Source organism: Colletotrichum godetiae, assembly GCF_030913485.1.
Source record: "Colletotrichum godetiae strain CBS 193.32 chromosome Unknown BDP55scaffold_9, whole genome shotgun sequence".
NCBI classification, from domain to species: domain Eukaryota; kingdom Fungi; phylum Ascomycota; class Sordariomycetes; order Glomerellales; family Glomerellaceae; genus Colletotrichum; species Colletotrichum godetiae.
In genome coordinates this window covers 259447-279519 of record NW_026851257.1, presented here as the reverse complement: position 1 = coordinate 279519, position 20073 = coordinate 259447, and the positions used below count along the sequence as shown (strand labels likewise).

General features: G+C 54.5%; 6 protein-coding genes across 6 annotated transcripts; 4 read left to right on the top strand and 2 right to left on the bottom strand.

Annotated features, from left to right (window-relative positions):
- Window positions 1–3: 3 nt before the first annotated feature.
- On the top strand, window positions 4–2189 carry BDP55DRAFT_725892 (beta-glucosidase 6; the record flags this gene model as incomplete). The annotated part of the gene is made up of 2 exons (XM_060579063.1): window positions 4–565; window positions 616–2189. 2 exons carry the CDS (start codon window positions 4–6, stop codon window positions 2187–2189), a joined length of 2136 nt encoding a protein of 711 aa, XP_060432759.1.
- Window positions 2190–4595: 2406 nt separating this feature from the next.
- BDP55DRAFT_427671 (major facilitator superfamily transporter) lies at window positions 4596–7163 on the top strand. The gene is made up of 6 exons (XM_060567497.1): window positions 4596–5051; window positions 5108–5610; window positions 5672–6194; window positions 6466–6502; window positions 6615–6684; window positions 6776–7163. The coding sequence occupies exons 1-6, from the start codon at window positions 4705–4707 to the stop codon at window positions 6937–6939; spliced, it is 1644 nt and encodes a 547-aa protein (XP_060432758.1). The 5' UTR covers window positions 4596–4704; the 3' UTR covers window positions 6940–7163.
- Window positions 7164–9826: 2663 nt separating this feature from the next.
- BDP55DRAFT_761256 (transcription factor) lies at window positions 9827–12470 on the top strand (the record flags this gene model as incomplete). Its single annotated transcript, XM_060580865.1, has 3 exons — window positions 9827–10073; window positions 10244–12015; window positions 12072–12470. The coding sequence occupies 3 exons, from the start codon at window positions 9827–9829 to the stop codon at window positions 12120–12122; spliced, it is 2070 nt and encodes a 689-aa protein (XP_060432757.1). The 3' UTR covers window positions 12123–12470.
- Window positions 12471–12592: 122 nt separating this feature from the next.
- On the bottom strand, window positions 12593–15406 carry BDP55DRAFT_691820 (uncharacterized protein; the record flags this gene model as incomplete). Its single annotated transcript, XM_060577034.1, has 4 exons — window positions 12593–12622; window positions 12647–13096; window positions 13272–13376; window positions 14738–15406. The coding sequence occupies 4 exons, from the start codon at window positions 15404–15406 to the stop codon at window positions 12593–12595; spliced, it is 1254 nt and encodes a 417-aa protein (XP_060432756.1).
- Window positions 15407–17466: 2060 nt separating this feature from the next.
- On the top strand, window positions 17467–19003 carry BDP55DRAFT_765955 (uncharacterized protein). Its single transcript, XM_060580951.1, has 2 exons — window positions 17467–17976; window positions 18051–19003. Exons 1-2 carry the CDS (start codon window positions 17958–17960, stop codon window positions 18644–18646), a joined length of 615 nt encoding a protein of 204 aa, XP_060432755.1. The 5' UTR covers window positions 17467–17957; the 3' UTR covers window positions 18647–19003.
- Window positions 19004–19437: 434 nt separating this feature from the next.
- BDP55DRAFT_725886 (uncharacterized protein) lies at window positions 19438–19866 on the bottom strand (the record flags this gene model as incomplete). The annotated part of the gene is made up of 1 exon (XM_060579062.1): window positions 19438–19866. One exon carries the CDS (start codon window positions 19864–19866, stop codon window positions 19438–19440), a length of 429 nt encoding a protein of 142 aa, XP_060432754.1.
- Between the last annotated feature and the right edge of the window lie 207 nt (window positions 19867–20073).

Here is a 20073-nt window from a genome sequence, read left to right as displayed (position 1 = left end):
AAAATGGCGCCCGGTGAATCTTCGAGGCCGTCGTCGCATCGACCACGAGACTCATCGGGCAAGAAACACCATCACAAGAAACGACGATCGCGCGCAGAGGGATCCAGACGGCCGGCCACGGACTCGGGCGAGAGCAGGGACGAGAGGAGATCGCAAACGCTATCCGTGGATGCATTGGCAAAGCTGAACCAGGATAACGTCAAGAGGCAAAAGAGAAGGGAGAAGAAAGAGTCAGGCGCGGGCGCTGGTAGGCCATCGAGGGACACAGAAGCAGATGCAGAACGGCGGGAGAGACGGAGGGCACGACGCGAAGCCGCCTACCGGGATGCGCCCACAGAACGGCCAAAGAGGGTGAGGCGAGAGGAGGATAGGGAAGTGGTGTATGAGAAGCCCAGGAAAGAGCACAAGAACAAGAAGAAACGTGTGGTCAGCGGCGCTATCATGGAGGAGGGACGTTCACGAGGGCATTTGAGAGGTGGAGGATGGAACAGCTCCGACCACAGCTTCGAGAAGGAATATCTCATGGAGGACCCTCCGAAACCGGTAAAGAAGCGGAAGAAGCTTTGTAAGTTGCTTCAAGTCGTGAAATGGAGACATTGACTAACCACCCGACAGGGATATGCCTCGGTGTCTCATTAGTGCTTCTCATCATCATCATCGTAGTAGCGGTGGTGGTCAGCAAGAACAACAATAAGAGCAGCAACACGAAAACGACCCTCGACGACGGGAACAAGGACAGCGTCCCGATGAAGTGGCGCGGCACCTATCTCGATCCGTGGTCGTGGGAGGACACAACCGACTTCAATGTCACCTTCACCGACCAAATGGTCGGCGACCTGCCCGTCATGGGCCTCTACACCGACTGGGACGACTCGGCAAAGGCAAACGACAAGGTGCCGGCGCTCAAAGACGCCTGGGGCTCCTACGGCTCACGGCCTGCCCGCGGCGTCAACGTCGGCGGCTGGCTGAACCTCGAGCCCTTCATCACCCCTTCCCTCTTCAACTACGACTCTCGCCTCGGCATCATTGACGAGTACACGCTGTGCAACCACCTTGGCACGAAGCAGACGGCCGAGGTGCTCGAGAAGCACTACTCGACCTTTGTCACCGAGTCCACTTTCAAGGAAATCGCCGACGCCGGCCTCGACCACGTCCGCATCCCCTTCAACTACTGGGCCGTCGAGGTCTACGACGGCGACCCCTACCTCTTCCGCACCTCGTGGCGCTACCTCCTCCGCGGCATCGAGTGGGCTCGCAAGTACGGTCTCCGCGTCAACCTTGACGTCCACGGCCTGCCAGGAAGCCAGAACGGTTGGAACCACTCGGGTCGCCAGGGCGCCATCGGCTGGCTCAACGGCACCGACGGCGCGACAAACGCCCAGCGCAGCCTCGACATGCACGACCGCCTCTCCAAGTTCTTCGCCCAGGACCGTTACAAGAACATCATCGCCTTTTACGGCCTCGCCAACGAGCCGCGCAACGTGGACCTCAACAACGCTGACGTCGTCTCGTGGACTGCGCAGGCCTACAAGCTCGTCAAGGGCAACGGCATCGGCGGCGTCGTCGTCTTTGGTGACGGCTTCATGGGCTTGGCCAACTGGCAGGGCAAATTAACGGGCTACAGCGATCTCGCGCTCGACGTGCACCAGTACGTTATTTTCAACACTGATCAAATCGTCTACACGCACAAGAAGAAGGTCGAGTACGCCTGCAGCGGGTGGACGGAGCAGACGGAGCAGTCCATGGATACCTCCACAGGCTACGGCCCGACGCTGTTTGCCGAGTGGTCTCAAGCCGACACGGACTGCGCCAAACATTTAACGAATGTCGGCTGGGGTAACCGGTGGACGGGCACCTACAACACGGGCAACGCGACGACGTCGATCCTCGAGCCGCGGTGTCCGACCGAGGACAGCAAATGCGACTGCGACACGGCCAACGGCGACGCGGGCGGCTTCAGCAGCGACTACAAGAAGTTTTTGCAAATGTTTGCCGAGGCGCAGATGCACTCGTTCGAGAAGGGGTGGGGGTGGTGGTACTGGACGTGGGATACGGAGAGCGCGCCGCTGTGGAGTTATAAAAAGGGCCTCGCGGCCGGGATCCTGCCGGCCAAGGCGTATGATCGGGACTTTGACTGCTCCGGGACCGTGCCGGACTTTGGAAGCCTGGCGGAGACCTACCGGATGTGAGAGACTGAGATGGATGGAAAGCTGGACATGGTTTCGGAAGTTCCGTACCGGAGGTCCGGAGGCTCGTTCTTGGCGGGTGGGCCCCTGGTTGTGCGGCTCTGTCTTGGACGACGTGCGTTTGGTTGTCCGACGACATGCGTACTGGTGTCTATATATGCTATTTGCATGCAATGGGCGTTTTTGTTTTTTGGCTTCTTATTGTTTTCTTGTCATTTGCCCCTATTTCCGGGGTTCAGGGGTCCAGCAACTGCATTTCGACATCAACGAAAGCGAGAGAAACATAAGTATACTAGAAAGAATAGCTAGCGGGGGGTTCATGATGATCATGTAAGTAAAGATACGAAGGGAAAAGATGGATAAGGGCTCATGTATGATAATTACGCCAATGGAGACCACACATGATTTCAACTCCATCAAAGTAGATAAAGAGAAAAAGAGAAAAAGAGAAAAGGGAGGAGGAGATGATGAAAGCATCACGAATCATCGGGGATGGTCTCATCTACCTCACCGTTCTGTCTCGTTCCGCTAGTGAGCTTCGAAGGTTGCAAATCATGGACAATTGCCAGTGAATGTTTTGTATTACCGATCCTCATCGTAACTCCGAGGAAATCACTCAGCCTAAACGATCTATCTCCACGGCTCTGAATCACAAATCAGAAACACGTGGTCTTCTTTTTTTTTTTTTTTTTTTTTTTTCCCTTATTTCCCGCAGACGATCAAAAGTCCTAATCGATCTCAACCACCCCCAAAGGCCCCGAACGGCAACTGCCGCCGGCGGGGAGAAAAAGGCCCAAATGTTAACGGGAAAGTGTGTGTGGCAAGCTGTCAGAAAATAATTGGCAATACGCACAGACACTGAGTTTGAGCTGGAGACCACAAGATAACGGTCGCCCGGCGCCGGGAAAAGCTGCCGACAATTGGCAACCCTCTCGCGGCTTCGGCCCTCTACGATAGAAGCGAAAGTGACAATCCAGCTTGTGCCTTATTTCCCCTACTGGGCCCTGCAAACATGCGAAAGCGGGGATCGACCACCTAAAAAAGCCCACATGCCAGGCAGTCTGAACCTATTTCGTCAGATCTCAAGAGAGGAGAGAGACTCGGAAGCTAACGAAAAGTATGATAGATGGGGAGATGGACCTCAAGCTTATCGCGATTCGCACGTCCTCTGTGACAGGTATCTGTAATCGATGAACCATTCTATCGGGCCGCGTCTAACAGCCGTGAGTGGAATTCCGCCAAGACGGGTTGGGTTTCTTCTCAGCACCACATCTCGACGTACTCCGTATGTTTCCTCGAATACCCAGTCGAACACACGCAGGTTACAGGGCCAATTTTAGCAACCTGTGACTCGTTGCAGAAGTGACAAGAGGTGACAGGCGCCTCCTGTCTCATATGATCCTATGTTCCAGATGCCGAGGGTCCCCCCGTCTCTTCCCGCTGGCGCCAACTGAATGAGCAACCGCGAGCTGCGAAAGTCTGGAACAAAAATGTCGTGGTGAATCTCGGCTCTTCCGACGTCATATCCATGGCGGTTTATTTCCGAGAGAACCCCGTCACCTTTCAGTCACCACCCTTTTGACCAACGCAAATGCAGCCAAAGAATGCTAGGTAGCAATTGCAAACTCGCGCGAACCAGCGCCGAACAACTGAAGGTCCCCCTCATTGGACCACCCTCCATTCGCTCTCTCGAGAATAGGCTGTTGGCTCCGATGCAGGACTGGAAGATCCCCAAGGCGATGGAGGGTCCAACTCAGCGTCATCCATCCCACAGTTTGTCACCCACCAGGGGGCTCTATGACACGCCTGCATGCCCCTCTCCACCTCCTCACCTCACCACCTCACCTATCCTCTCTTGTTCCCTTTCGCCGCGATGACGAGATCCACCCTAGTCCGGGGTGTGCTTCCGCTCAAAAGAGCGAACCGCGTTCTGGGCTGAATAATCGTCGAAAAGTGCATGGGAAAAATTGCCAAACGGGTCGCGCCGTCTAGCCATCCGGTCGTCTTTGACTAATGCGTGTGAATGGATGCGGTGCCGATGGCGCGAGGTCCCCACTATCCCATCCACTTCAAGTTCCTCGCGCTTTTCTTTGCCTGGTTATCGGGAAAACTGCAAAATCCATGAAAAAGATGTCCTCTTCCACTCACCTCTTTCGCCAATTCCTCCTCTGCATCATCGTGAAATAATTGGAAGAGTCGCAGTGAGAGAGGAGCCGTTTCTCCCACTTCCAAATAAAAACCACTGCCCTACACACGTATCCCTTCGCAGAAACGCCCAGCCCAGCAAGAGACTGATCTGATCCTGTCACGATCCACACGACCGCTGGAACTCGGAACCCGGCCCATAATAACCACGCGGGATATCCGTACAAATATCCGACATCCGCAATCGGCCGACTACTGTGCCCTTGATATCAAGTCGTTATCAAGTGGTCCTGAGTAAGACCAACTAGAGAGGGAAAAAATTGTCGAGAATCGTTACTGCTTTTTTTTCCCCTTGCGGTATTCAACGACAACCATGATGAACGAGGTCGAAAGAGATATCGAAAAGGCCGAGAGCCATTCATCGAATCAGGACGATGACAGCGCCACAGTCCACGAGGACTCAGGCTTCGAGCCCATCCGCACGGGCGCCGCCGGCACACGGTCACTCCGTCATTCGAGATCACTGACCCGGACGCGGTCACAAAACGGCTACAGCTGTGACGACTACCAAGAGAACGACAGCCCACCGAGAGAACCGGAAAAGGACCAGCATGAAGTGACGTTCGAGGGTGGCGACAGCGACCCCATGAGTCCACGTAGTTTGGGCAAAACGAGAAAGTGGCTCATCGTATCTATTGTGTCCTGCGCGAGTTTTTGCGTGTAAGTGAAGTTGACTTTCGACTCCGCAATGAGATAGATGCTGACATGTGAGACAGTACCGCCGCAAGTTCCATCTACACCTCGACGTATGCGCAGATGGATGCAGAATTCGGCAACTCTCGACTAGTGAGTACTATTGGCCTGTCAGTCTTCGTGCTTGGCATCAGTTTGGGCCCCATGTTCCTGAGCCCCCTCAGCGAGTTTTACGGACGCCGGCCCATCTACTTGGTCTCTTGGTCCATGTATGTCATTTGGATCATCCCGTCAGCAGTCGCCAAGAATATTGCAACCATGATCGTTGCTCGATTCTTCGACGGTCTGTCGGGCAGTGCCTTCCTCGCCGTGTCCGGTGGCACGGTGAGTGACTTGTTTGCTCGTCATGAGCTTCAAGCCCCTATGCTCATGTACTCACTTGCTCCCTTCATCGGACCGTGCATCGGCCCGTTGATTGGTGGCTTCGTCAATTACAACGCCAACTGGAGGTGGACGTACTATGTCATGATCATCTGGGCCTTTGCGCTTTTGGTAGCCATTGTCGTATTCGTCCCAGAGACTTATCGTGAGTGTCCATGGAGGGTGCGCCCCTGGACTAGCCCGCCAGAGCTGACCTTTGCTTACAGATCCGATCGTCCTGCGGACCAAGGCACGCAAGATCCGAAAAGAGACAGGTGACGAGCGTTGGAAGGCCCCTGTTGAGAACATGACCAAGTCTGTCATCAAGACAATCGGCATCTCCTTGATGCGTCCCTTCCAGCTCATTGCCTTTGAGCCCATGGTTCTCAGTCTCGACATCTTCTCGGCCATTCTCTTGGGTATTCTATACCTTTTCTTCGGTGCATTTCCCCTCGTCTTCACGACGATCCATGGCTTCAATCTGTGGCAAGTCGGTCTCACTTTCCTGGGCATTCTCGTGGGCATGTTCCTTGCCGCTGCGACGGACCCCTTGTGGCACCGTATCCGCAGTCGACTCATGGCCGACTTGGAAAAGGAGACGGGCGTCGAGGGTGCCAGCGAGCCAGAGTTCCGCCTTCCGCCAGTCATCCTGGGTGCCTTCTTTTGTCCCATTGGTATCTTTTGGTTCGGATGGAGCCTTCATGTGCACTGGATCATGCCCATCATTGGGTCCGCCATTTTTGGAGCTGGGTAAGTTCACATTTCCCTTCGCACAGTATCGCAACCATGGCCCAAAGTTGGAAAAAGGCCCGTGGTTCCGCAACATGAGCATCTTGCTGCCGTGATAAGACAACCCCGTGGTTGCTTTGAGCAGGCCTCTGCAGACTTCTGCAGATTCATGTGCCGGGGTATGCTTTCGGCCGTTAGGCATGCTTTGTCAGGCTTCCATGGCCCGTGGGGTGATATTGTTTTCCCATTTTGTATGCAGGAGTATGCAGCTGACCGTCTTGATGTGTCGCAGGACTCTCCTCGTCTTCACTGGAATCTTTACGTTTCTTGTAAGTGGAATATGTTCCGCCAACTCCCCGCTTGTGGCGTTCCAGGGGTTTGGAATCAGTCTCAGGCCCGGATGTTACACGACAGGAATTGTGCTAAAGTTGGGGCTTACAGGTCGATGCTTATCCTCTCTACGCCGCCTCGGCCCTCGCAAGTAATGCGTTTGTGCGATGCATGTTCGCTGGTGAGTTGCCCCGTGGCACCAACGCTCTCAACCACTCAGTTGGGAGGTGTCGTGTTTCGTTCGGTGCTGACGTGAACTCCTCTCTCAACAGCCGCATTCCCGTTGTTTGGAACGCAGATGTACAACAAACTTGGATACTCCTGGGCTTCGTCATTGCTCGCCTTCTTGACGGTAGCCATGCTCCCATTTCCGTACATCTTCTTCAAGTATGGCAAGAAGATCAGAAGTCGCAGTCGATTCGCCACGCGGGCGTAACAAGAGGCAGAAGAGCGAACAAGTCCACAGCGGACCAGAAAAAGAAAGTTGACGAGGGACCCAAGGCAACGAGAGATTCAGCGAAGGTCGGTGAAGAATCAGGCGTGAACGGCATCGCACAGACTTCCCGTATTGGTGTGGAGGACCAGCAGAGAGGCTTTCTAGCTATGAATGGTTGACAGTGGTCGTATGCAGCCTCGCTGCCGGTGTTGTTGGTCGTGGGTGCCCATATTGCCATGGTTGGCGCGTTCCTGACCCAGATGGTCGAGCTGGGTTGCCACTTGGCGTTATTGGACGACTAGTGAGCGGGAGTCCGCGCACAGCAGATGCGGCTGTTGATCGCGTCGATCGTCGTGAGGTGGACGGCAGTAACCGTCTGCAGGTGCCTCAAGGTGTCGGGCTGTCATTGATGGAGAGGTCATCAGGCAGCCATGACGAGAAAGGCTGAATGGTAACGCGGCATACGGGGGCTGGCCGAGTGGCTGCCAAAGATGGGCGAGATGCCTTGGTTGATTTTGTGCTCACATGTAACGAGATACCCCGAATGGTTGATGGCTTGCAGGTAGATAGACCGACCGGTGCTCGGCACGTCGGCTACAATCAGTGTTAGTTAATGCGATGATACCACCCACATCCTCAGCGAGCCGTGGCATGTATGGCACTTGCATGTCATGACTGTTCAGGGACCTGAAGCTATGTGTAAGTCGTCACTCGGCCCTCGGCTTGGCTTGTCTTGGGACCAGGCAGACTGCGGACAGCGGATAGTTGGATGCGGAGATCGTATTGGATCTCACATGCCGCAATGGAACAGTGAGAATGCCAGATGTCCAATAGAGTGGCTTGCAGTTGCATCGCTAACGTAATGCCGTGCGACTGAACCTGGCCATACTGGAAAGGTTGACCATAAGGCGAGGCAGATGATGAACGGATGGTCATTGTTTCTTAGGGTCGAGCTTCGATCCTGTCGAGGATGATGTAAGTTGGTGAGGTGAGCCGAATATGGTCTGGCCAACCTGGTTCGGATCCAAGTTACGAGGATGTAAGGTGCGAGTTTGTGTCTTGAGGAACCTTTGCTCGGATTGCGTCTGGGCCCAAGTGGCATGGCAAGTGCACACGGGTGCAATAGATATTCTGCAGGAGCAGGCGGCAGGCATGTGTCCGACTTTTAAACTCCATACCTTCCTCAGCATGTTATCCGCACCTTCCATGCCTAGGTCTAGAGAAAGTACAGACGAAGATGGGTTGTTTCCGTTTCTGTTCGGAACTACCGTACCGCCTTCCACATCCACAGTCCACAACGGCGCCGTGTGTCCGACAGTCCGTCAGTTTAGATGCGACGGGAAGGAAGGAAAGAACACCAACTAATTAGAGACTCGAGGACCTGGATGACTGTGCAGTGTGCACCGTCGAGGGAAGGACGACGGGAATATTGTATGAAGTATTAGATACATCTTCAGTGCCGTAATTTGTGTGGTACATCATGTAGTCACCACTCACAAGGCACGAAAAGTGGGTTTCTCGGTTGGTATCCACATAATACGCCCACATTCCCCCTCGGCCCAACGAATGACGGGTGTGACATTTTCTCCAAGAAAAACCCCGCAGTTCAGCATGTAAATCTTTGACCAACGGCAGCGAGGCTGGGGCATCCGTTCTCTCTTTGGGGCCTGTTAGCTGCTGTACGTTACCTGTGAGGAGTACCTACCTTACCTTACCTTAACGGATACTGCCCGTACTTTGGCACCCTGCCTATCCCGTCCTTCTCGTTTTCTTTACCGACGGTCAGCTCTGACGACAAACCTCTCGCGTGCTCCTCTTCCACCCGGCCGAGGATAAACATCACGACTCCAAAATCTGCCCCGACCCCCGACGACGCCGCTTTCCCCTCAATTGCGCCGCTGCGCTTGCGATCACGAACCTGCGAATGCGATCCGCCCTATCAGTACTACTTATTACCAAGTAGTCCACCAAACTCCCTGTACCGCGTGTCAATGCTTGCAGCAGACAAGCACAAGGACAACGGCTTCCTGCATATACCATTTACTCGCTCGACCTCTAAGAACCTCCGTCACATCACCCCGGCCCAGCGCCGTCAGTCGGCTATCCGCCCAACGACCAAGTCTACCTCCTTGTCCCCGCGACCTCATGTGGTCCGCGACGCGAACACCGGTCTCGAGACGACTGCGCCAACCATCGAGTCCAAGAGACTTAGTCCTGTCGTGACGAGCACGTCGCACAAGAAGCGCCTCTTTTCTCTCCACCAACCCGCCATTGGAGACTCCTGACTGCTGAGGATACGAGCTGTAGAAGACCCAAGGCTCGCCGCCTTTATTCTCTTTTGCCCTGTCCTGCTTGTAAGCCGTCTGCCTATCTGCGGCGCAAAGAGAACCAGAAGAAAAAGGGAGAAAACAAGGCTCTACCCGGCCTATATTGCGGGAGCGCACAGCGCCTATTTCTGGACCTGCCCTCTCATACCACGTTGCCGCGGGAAACCAGTGTCCGGCTTGACTCCTATTCGCAGACTCGAACTGCCACTACGTACATTGGTCTTGGGAGTAGCTAGTCACGCAGCGGTGGTGTACTTTTGAGCTGTGTGTGTGTGTGTGTGTGGCAGCAACCCAGCTAGAACCCCGGCGTGTGTCACTCTACACCGACGCAGGTGGACTTTCCTGCTTTCTTTCCTATTCTACGACGCCAATCCAGCGCGACAGCGGGCCAGCCCACATACGTTTGAAAGTGAGCCGTGTGGTTTCGCAAACAGACCATCACGGAGATTCGTGGACCGGGGTTTGCAGTGCCGTGCCGTCACCGCGCCAGCTCCCACGCAAGCACGCCGTTATCGCTTTTCTGCCCAAGGGGAGGCCTGTATATATAAATCCACGACAACATGCCTGACGGCCACGACGATACCGGGCCAGAGGTCTCGGATGCCATGTCAGATAATGACCACGACTACGACGACGACACCCCCGTAAGAGACGACGACGACGAAAAGATGGCCGAATCTCACGACAGCGGCGCCGACACCAACGGCGAGGTCAAGAAGAAGTACGATCCCAAGGATCCTTCACGACCAAGGAGGAAGAAGGCTCGCCGGGCGTGCTTCGCCTGCCAACGAGCCCATCTGACTTGCGGTAAGCTTTGCCCGATTCCTCTGGGTCCGGCTCGCGATAGTCTCTGGTCAAGTGAACACCCGTGAAGTCTTGTAATGCTTTGACATAAACCCCGTGGTAACCGGGATTTAGCTGCCTGCTCCACTCACATGGCCGTCTGCGATGCAACCTTGCTGATGGGATGGCTACAGGAGATGAACGACCTTGTCAGCGATGCATTAAGCGTGGACTCGCAGAGGCTTGCCAAGATGGCGTCCGCAAGAAGGCAAAGTATCTGCATGATGCTCCGCCCGAAGCTCTCCGGCCCGTGCTGGGTCCGAACTACAATCCCAACGCGGCGCCGCCGGCCCGCCCTAATGGCCAACGGCATCACAGCGGGGCCTCGGACACGGCCTCGACAGCAGGGAGCACATATTTCGGTCAGAGCTCAACCGCGTCATTCCCCGTTTATTCGGGCCAGCAAACGCCCGTCGGCATTCCCGATGGCCTACCGTATCAGCCGCAACCATCGCCGATATCACCGTCTTTCCCGCAGCCGAGCAACACTGCTCGATCCATTGGCGGCATGATCTCGCCGCAGGTCGCCAACGACCCCTTTAATACGTTATTCGATCCGAGCAACCCAGCAATCTTCAACTTTGATCTGGAAGGGCTCAACTTTGGCAGCCAGTATGGCGCCATGGAATTCGGCATGCTAGGGCATATGTCATCCGGCGCAGCGGAGACCCCTCCGCGCGACGGCTCCCTGTCTGGACCAAGTGGTGAAGTCAACTTTGGATCCACAAACGTCTTTGGCAACAATGGAAACAACCAGTTTGGCCAAGTATACGATAGCGGTATGATCAACGATTTCATGGGTGTAGACCAGTCTTCCAACGGCATGTACCAACAAGGCAATCTGCAACATGGCCTTCCACATGCCTACGCCATTGCTGCTGGCCCAACAAGCCTACATAGTCCAAGCACAGACAACACCGCCAGCCCGCAACCTACTAACTTTACCTTTGAAGGATCTCCAAGTGGGAACTTTGGCGCTGTTGGAAACTCCCAGACCATAACCGCCCCGACGCGGCCCAAAGTAAAGACCGGCGCCCCTCAAAAGAGCGGTCCTCATACACTCCTCGGCAAGAGGCAGCGCGACCCTTCGTCCATATATGAGACCGTAAAGGAGCCATATCCATATCTCGCCGGCTTCCACGCTCTCATCGACTACCTACCGAAGCGCTTCTCAGCCAACATGACGCTGCGCATCGCAAAGGCTCTCGCCAGCATTCGCCCGTCATTCATCGCCTGCACCAAGACTCTCAGCCGTCAGGATCTCATCTTCATGGAGAAGTGTTTTCAACGCACTCTGTTCGAATACGAAGAGTTCATGCACCACACCTCGGCGCCTACTATTGTCCTCCGCCGTACTGGCGAGATTGCCGCCGTCAACAAGGAGTTCATCGCTCTAACAGGCTGGACCAAGGATGTCCTCCTCGGGAACGACCCCAACTTGAACGTCAATACCGGCGGTACCGGGTCGACAACCAACAGTGGCCGCAACACTGGCCGTGCCGGCTTCTCAACGCCAAAGGCGCCCGCCGCAACGCTTGCCGATCAGATCAAGAACGAAAGCGGACCGCGGAAACAGCCCGTCTTCATTGCCGAGATCCTCGACGATGATAGTGTGGTTGAGTTCTACGACGACTTTTCGCATCTTGCCTTTGGCGACAGCAGAGGCAGCGTCAACCGCACGTGTCGGATCCTCAAGTACCGTACCAAAGAGCAGACGGAAAGCGCGGCATCGTCGGATATGATGCCGCAGCAGGATCCGCGCAAGAGCATACTCAGCAACCGCGTTACGCGAATCGACGGCGAGCATGGTATCTCAAAGATTGAGAAGGACGGCAAGGTGGACTGCCGGTATTGCTGGATGATTAAACGAGACGTATTCGATATCCCCATGTTGATTGTGATGAACGTGAGTACACCTCCTTCCCCCTAAGCAATTATGAGGATATGGACTGACAGACGCAGTTTCTTCCATGCTATTCCCAGAGCAAGGAAACTCATGGACTGGCTGTGTGAGGTGAAGTATCAAAAAAGGGGCGATCAGGGCATACATGAGGCGGGGAGAGGCATCGGAGGCGTTTTCACTTTTGATTCAAGGTTCACATTGTGTGTGTGTTCTCGTCATTTGTTTGACATGGCTCTTCCCGTTGATAGGGTAGGCCGGGAAAGGCGCATCATTTTTTTTTTTTGGAAGGGATCGATCTATGGTAACATATTTCATTGTTTCCTAACAATAACTTGACTTCAGCCAACCAACCCCTCGGGGAGAGGGAGGGGAAATACCCAAAGAATCCTATACTTTATGGAACAGACATAACCTTTTTTTTGGAATGGATTTCATTCTTCTATATTTCTAACGCTTCGTTTGTATTTGTGTTTGTGTTTGTCTTACTTTTTGTGAAGGGGTGTCGTGATCATGGGAAGTCAATGAGGGATATGACATGAGAATAAGAGATACTGGGCTCTCCCTAATCCCCAGACAATTTTCAAGCCTTGGGCAACTCCTCAACCAACCACTGTGCATCAAGCGACCCATCCACCGTGCCCTTGGGCCGCAAAGCCTTGGGCGGGTGCCACGCCGGCCTGGCGAGGGAGTTCTTGGCCACGTCGCAATCGGTGTTGATATCCGCAATCAGCGCCTCGAGGCTCTTGTAATCCAGCTCGTCGCGGACGAAGCCCAGGATTAGCAGACGCATGTGGGCGTCGTAGAAATCCGCGGAAAACTTGTGGAGGACGTGGACTTCGGCGGAGCGGACCGTGTTTTTGTAAAAGGGGTTGTAGCCGATGGACATGACCATGGGGTAGAGCTGGAAGTCGATGTGAGGTTGTGCGGGGCCGGAGCCGGAGCCCGAAGAAGGGGCGGCGACGCGGTCTGGGTGCGAGGGGGGCAGGGAGAGGGAGGCCCAGCCGAAGTAGACTCCTGATTTTATGGTGTCGATCCAGGGGGTTAGGGTGGCGTCTACGGGGAGGTTTGCGGTTGGGATGCCGAGCTTGGGGTGAGTGGTTAGTCTGGGGGTGGTGAAGGAGGTTTGATGAGATGGTGTGGTTTGGGGGATCGCGGGTGTGAGTGAGGTGTTTGTGTGTGAAGATTGCGAGAGAATGAGAGGCCGTTGTTGGTGAAAGGGTTGAAGAGATGTGACGGGGGAAGCTGTTTTGCGGGCTTACCTCCTTGGACCCCCGGCCGAAGCCAGAGATGACCTTGCCTTCCATCTTGTACGGGTAGGGGGCCTCGGGGCCCGACTCCTGGCCGACGATGAGGGGACGGGTCGTCTCTGATGCCACCATCTTTGCCGTTTTTATCTGATTCCTCTTGAATCCTTTGGCTGTGTTGATCAACAAGCGCTGCACACCTTCTTCTGTGTTGAGATGTGTAGAGGTGGTCTGGATGGTTGGTTGTCACAATGCTGATTAATCCAACACCGGGTGAGTGAGTGAGATTCTCAAGAATAAGCTGGGTGCGAGAGTGAGCTTGGTATCTAATGGAAAGCGTTAGTTCAGAGATCAGATGGAACGAGTACAGCACAGCGTACCTACCAGTGGGATGAAGCAAGGGGGAAAAAAGATCTCGAGATTTTCCAAGTGTGAGAGTGAGAAACGTTAGACAGATTGCGACATTGGGTGAGAAAGAGAGAGAGAGAGCCGCTTCGATGATGAGATGAAAGTGGTTGGTGGGGCAGTGGGATGAAATGGAGGGGTCGTCGTTCCGGTGTGACTGATTGGAGTCGGAAGGTCGAGAGTGCGGGCGGGCGGACAGCGATTCGGGCGACTTCGATAAGGCTCTCGAGTGGGAGTGGGTGGGTGCACCTGCCGCCTGCCCTGTGGTCCAGGTGCGTTATCGATTTCGCGATCGGGAGGGGCACGACGTTGCGCCGACCAACCTCAGTGGGGCCTTCATGTTCCCCTTCCCGCCTTTTGGAGGGGGGAGAAGGACAAGCCGGCAGGCCGGAGGCTGCCGTGTGACAATGCAGTCATCTCCTTGCTTATTCTCGTCCAATTACATTTGAAGATTTGTACATTCATCCCGTGTAAGACGTAGGCAGTTGATCATGGGAGAGGCACAGTTGACTACATTTCCGCTGTAGATTTGTTATAAACTAAGGTAGGTCCATTAAACAAGTATACAACATTCTGTTGCCTAGGCGTAAACTTTGTGTATCTAAAGACAGTGGGTGGTATTTTTTCTTACACGAGGGGATATCAACAAATTCCAGCAAACTGATAAAAACAGATAATATCAACAAGGAGAAAAAGGTGAGGGGGAAAAAAAAGGAAAATGACGAATCAAGATGGTGCTGAAGGCCTTGCTACCGAATGGACCGACCAACACTCCAAGACACAACCTCATCTTCCGACGTCCACCTGACGATGGAAAGACAGGTTTCGTGATTCCACACGAAACAAGCTTTTTCTCAAGACAGATACACGAACGGTTTGTCCCATCATCCCGCGATGACCGTGACCTATGTCTCTGCGTCGCCGTAACCACGGACTTAGTTGCCATTGGGTCCCGAGGCAGAGTGGCTCCGACCGGACGCCGAGGCACCACAGAAAACATCCCGCGAGACGAGACCTCCCGACACCTAAGACCGGGGCCAGGCGCCGTGCTTCCACTCGGTCCGCCCAAGCCTCACAATCTCGGGCGCCTCGATGACCCACAGACCGGCAGGCGCCTTACCCTGCTCGACAAGCACGGCAGCGTGCACGGCAGCGCGGGCAATCACCTCGGCCTCCTGCCCAAACGTATCCTGCACGCCGCGATTCAGCATACCCAGCCCGCGAACAACAGACTGGAACACGCCCTCGCCGGCGCGGCTCTCCTCGCGCGCGCCGAGGATCAGACCCGGCTTGAGGATGATGCCGTGGTCGAAGCCGGCCTCCTTGACAGCGTCCTCGACGCCGTTCTTCATCTTGCTGTAGGGCGCCTGGGCGCTCAGCGCGCCGCGGGTGCCGCCGCTGGAGACGAAGATGAAGGCCTTGGAGCCGGCGGCTTTAGCGGCCTTCACGAGCTCGACGTTGAGGTCGTGGTCGATTTTCCACTGGTTGGCGATGCTGCCGGCGGCGGCGCGGGTGGTGCCGAGGGCGGAGAAGACGACGGTGGGGGTGGGCTGGAGGGCGGCGAGCTTGGGGGGCCAGGCGGAGGTGTCTTGTTCGATGACGGGCTTGAGGGTCAGGCCGCCTGCTTTAGGGGGCCGACGGGAGATTGTGTTGACGGCGGCGAAGGCTTCCGAGGTGATGAGGTTTGTGAGGATGTGGGAGCCCACGAGGCCGGTTGAGCCGATGACTGCGGCGTTGTGCGCCATTGTTTTTATTGTTGTTTGTTTGTTCGCTTATTGGACAAATTAAAAAAGAAGTCTGAGTGTTTTGCTGTAGCTTTCTTCTGTCGCTATGGAACAGAGAGATAGAAAAAAAAAGGTGAGATGATTGATACGACGAAGACGCAGGCCCCGGCGGGTTGGTAATTCTGGCGCAGTGGTAAACAGTGTCTGTTGTCTGTGATGCTGCAGCTCTTGGTGCTCTTTTCCTGTCTGTGGGAAAAAGAAGAGAAGAGAAGAAGTGAGGGAGAGGCGCGAGAGCAGAGTGCAGGACGTCTGTGGGATATGTTGATGCGGGCTTTATGAGAGCTTTGCTTGGTGCTGGTGCTTTTTCGAACCCTAATGAAGTTTGCTTGATCTTTACAATGTCTGTGTGGAGTTGGTGAGACAAGGCCGTGAGAGTAGGAGGGGGTGTGGTGATTTTAAGACGAGGCTAGATGAGGGGGAGTGCGAGATTGGATACAGAGGGACGAGTGTGAGGCTATTGCACCTTTTGATGGTAGGTCTAGAGAGAGGGAGAGGAAGAGGTAGACGCGTATGCTGGTTGTTGAGCTGGAGGTGGAAGAGGAGGGCTGTCGAGCAATGTTCCTTGGATATGACGAAAGGGTTGGCACTTGCGTTTGCGCCTGGAGATCGTTGACGACCGGGGTAATACTTGATGGAGAGAGATGGGGAGGGGGGTGTTTGCGAACCACAGCGGGGGAAGGGAGAAAAAAGAATCAAAAAAAGAGACGATTGCGAAAAGTTGGAACGGTTTATCTTTCAAGCTCGGACAGGGGAGGTCGGAGCGGCTTTCTATCTCTTGACCGTCTAGTTCCGCCCTCTGCGGAAGGCGCACTTTAGAGGTTATTGCAGATGTCTTTGGATGACAGAGACAACTCCACTTTCTAAATGCCGTCACAATAGCAGTATCAATAGCACGTAGTGTAAAAGTGGAACGACGCCGGGGAGACCGCCTCGGGATCACCACAACGGCTTCTCCACGCTCGTTAGGCATTGGGTGGTGGGTGTTCGCCGTTCCTTGGTCCGATCGGGGTTCCACATCAGGTTCGCAGAGTCTGGAGCTATTGTCTCCGACGATGGGAAAAGGAGGGGCTCACGGTTCACCTTGAAGTCCAAATCGCTATTACTTGGCGGTTACTCATCTACACTTACACCGTGGAGCAAAATCTCGCATTCAGGCAAAACGGCCTTTGCATGAATTTGAAGATGCCCAAGCACATTTCACACATGACTAGTAGCTACGTACTCGGCTAGAAAGCCCTATCTATCGACCTGTCCTCTGGTCCATCCTCCTCAGGTTATTCTGTGTCCGTGGCCGCGAATCCGACGAGATGGTTTGGGTGCCTAAGAAGAGACAAAAGGAACATGAAGAGAGAGAGAGAGAGAGAGAGAGAGAGAGAGAGAGAGAGAGAGAGGGACGAGAGAAGCCAAGACGGAGGAGCCCAAGCTGGGAAATGTCCGCAAGTCATGTAGAGCTCCGCTTTACACGGAGAGCTCGGTGCTCAGCTGGGGCTGCTTAACGCCGGCATGGTGGATCTTGTTTCTCCGTCATGACTTGACCTGTTCGGCACTTTAAGCACTCCCAAGACATTGCCCTTGCCGAATAAGTCGGCTTCCTTGTGTGGAAAAAAAAAAGACAGACAAAGACCCTTTGCTTGCTCATATCAAGACATATCCCGAATAGCTCCTAGATGTAAACCGGGGAAGCCCCTACGAATCGCCGTGTAAGTGTCACATTTTCGGCGTTAAGGTCCACCAAACGAACGTGGGGGAACGTGGATACTCCGCCGCCGCGGAATCCGCGACCGCAGAATGCGGAATTTGCAAAAGAAGCTCTTCACCGGCAAACGCCTTTCTCAACGGCTCCTCCGAGAACATGACAATGATGACTATAGGAATAGAAAGATATTATCAACCAAGAAGTAGGATTCCACTGATGGGATGTTTTGAATTGGAACCTGCTGTCGTACGTATTTCTACCTGCGAACAACTCGGAAAGACCATACCACACTGGGATGAACTTCAAGATTTAGACATTTGATAGAGGTCAACCAACACCTGTTATATAAGGGCGTGATCTTAGACTCCAGAAACAGAATCTTGCCAAGATTGAGAGATATTGAGGTAAGCTTGCTGAGATGACAAGGTGAAGTAAGGTGAGGCGACAGGCACACTGACGCGGGGTGCCTGATCCCTGCAGCCGAGCTCCGCGCTAGAAGCTTTCTCTGGGCTCCGACTCCAACCCCCGCGGAGCTCTCTCTCTGTTTTCCCCTCACCTTTCCAATTTCTCCCATCCATCCATCCCACCCCGCGTTGACCGAGACGTGCGACACCGAACGACTGCCTAGGCCACCTCATCGCGGCAGCCTCCATCCTTGCACCAAGAAAACTGAGCCAAACTACACCCGCATACTCTGACCAAACCTCGATTTCCGAATTCTCTCAGTGGACCTAATCCAAACGTCAGACTCGCCTCGTCGCTCTCCCCCATATCACAGAAGATCACCAAACCGGAGCAGCAGAACGTCCGCCCGCCATGGCTACACAATACGAAGGTATATCAACAACCTTACTTTGCTCCCCCCCCTCAAAACTCAATCCAACAATGACTAACTCCCCCAAAACACAGTCGAGCACAACATCAAGCCCGGGCCCTCAACCCAAGACGGAACCCGCCGCATCGACATGTCCTCCTTCACCTCCTTCCTCTCCAACCTCACAACCGACTCTCACCACACCGCCGCCAGCGCAGCCGCCCACCACAACCCCCACGCGACACCGACCCCCGTAGACGCAGCAGCTCTCTACACCCTCCTCCAACAACAATTCCAAACCCTCTTCTCCACCGCGCCCAACACCCAAAACGCTGCCTTCCTCTCCTCCCTCGTCGAGGCCCTAGAATCAGACATCTCCTCCCCGCCCACCGAGATCCCCGGCGTCTCCCACGAATACCTCGACGCCCTCGACCGCGTTCCCAAAAAGACGCTCAAAGAAGACGAGGCCTGCCCCATTTGCGCCGAGAAGTTCCTCGACGACAAGTACCCGCTCGTCGTCGAGTTGCCCTGCCACAACAGTCACCGCTTCGATCTCGAGTGCGTGAGCCCTTGGTTGAGGAGCAAGGGCAGCTGTCCGATGTGTCGCAAGGATTTGACCAAGAAGAAGGAGCCTGTTGTTGTGGTGGATGATGATGAGGAGAATGATGATCCTGACGGGCTGTATGCGTAAGGCTTTCAAGGTGGGAAGGGTTGTTTGTGAGGAGAGAGAGAGAGAGGTCGAGAGAGTATTGGAATGGGAGATTTCAAGCATGGGAATTGGAAGACAGTAGGCGCGCGGAGGGTAGGAAGGAAGACAGGGGATATCTGGAATTTTGGTCGGGAGTGAGTGGTTTGGCGTTGAGGCTGCATTTGATATCCCATTGCATATTACTACGACCGAGATAAAATAAAAAAACAGAAAGAAGTAACGAGACAAAAATATACGATTGGGACAGGACGACTGATCGAGGAGTCGAACTTGGACGAATCGAAATACACAGGAGACTTCACTGCCTAACCGGGGCCTCTGCAGTCCGATTAAACCCTCGACTATATGGCCCAGATGCTTGTTGTTGAAATAGTTGGTTGAATCATCGGCTATAGAGCCCTGCGGACTATCTTGCTCGTATTCTCAGGCGTCCTGCAATAAAATGGCTCCGCCTTCAATGCCCATCGAGGTAACTTCCATGGCCTATCACCTAACACTCATCACCCACGTAGAAGGAGGTGGCTCAGAATTCGCCCTCGTAATTGCTCAATGGTCATGTAATTGAAGCCGAGACGGAACGCCAGCTCTATCCAGGTCTGATGCTGATGACACTACTTAATTCCATGCCATGCCATGCCATGCCATACTGCCATGCCATCCTCAATCAATCATACATAAAATCTCCTATAAACCCCACCACTTCGAACCTTCTCTTCCTACTCTCTCACTCTCAGTCATAACCCGACATCACGGTCCAATACCCAAGGGCAATCTCACGCCTTCCCAGCCTTCGGCGCACTCCCAGCACCACTGCTCCTCCCCCCACCACCGCCCCCCTCCTTCTCACCAGCACCCTTCCCCTTACCCTGCCCAGGGTTATCCCCCTGCGGCTTCGACGCAGCCTGATTCGCGCCAGAGACGTCGAGCGTGCCGCTGTCCTCGTTCTGCTCGCCATTGGGCCGCGTCGTCGAGGGGTCAAACGCCTCCTTCTCGTGCGCCACCTCCGTGTCGCGGCCCGTCTTGGTGCCCTCGTTAGAGGCCGGGTTCAGCGACTCGCGGTCCTGGGTGTCCTTGTACGCGAACCTCGGGGTCGAGGATGCTGTAAAGGTTCTCGTCGCGGCGGTCGTGGTAGTGGTAGGTACGGAGGTACGGAATGGCGTGCGGGCCGCTGTGCGGAGGTTGAAGGCGCGGAGAGCTTGCATGATTGTGGTTTTGGTTGTGGTTGTGGTTGTGGTTTGTTTTGTGGTTATTGGTCGAAGAGGTACGCTGTGAGCAAGATGGTACTAGCTGTATCTTTGTTGGCGCGGTATTGTGAGTTCAATTGAACAGTTCAAGTCTGTATGAGGGTAATGCCTTGTGTAGAGAGATCAACAAAGAGATTACCCCCACGACATAGAGCCGTGAAGGGA

Bases quoted from the DNA above. Each gene is read 5' to 3' on its own strand.
- BDP55DRAFT_427671 (XM_060567497.1), top strand. From the start codon at position 4,705: ATGATGAACGAGGTCGAAAGAGATATCGAAAAGGCCGAGAGCCATTCA. The intron at 6,195-6,465 runs GTAAGTTCACAT...GATGTGTCGCAG, and splicing joins TCCGCCATTTTTGGAGCTGG to GACTCTCCTCGTCTTCACTG. The intron at 6,503-6,614 runs GTAAGTGGAATA...TGGGGCTTACAG, and splicing joins CTGGAATCTTTACGTTTCTT to GTCGATGCTTATCCTCTCTA.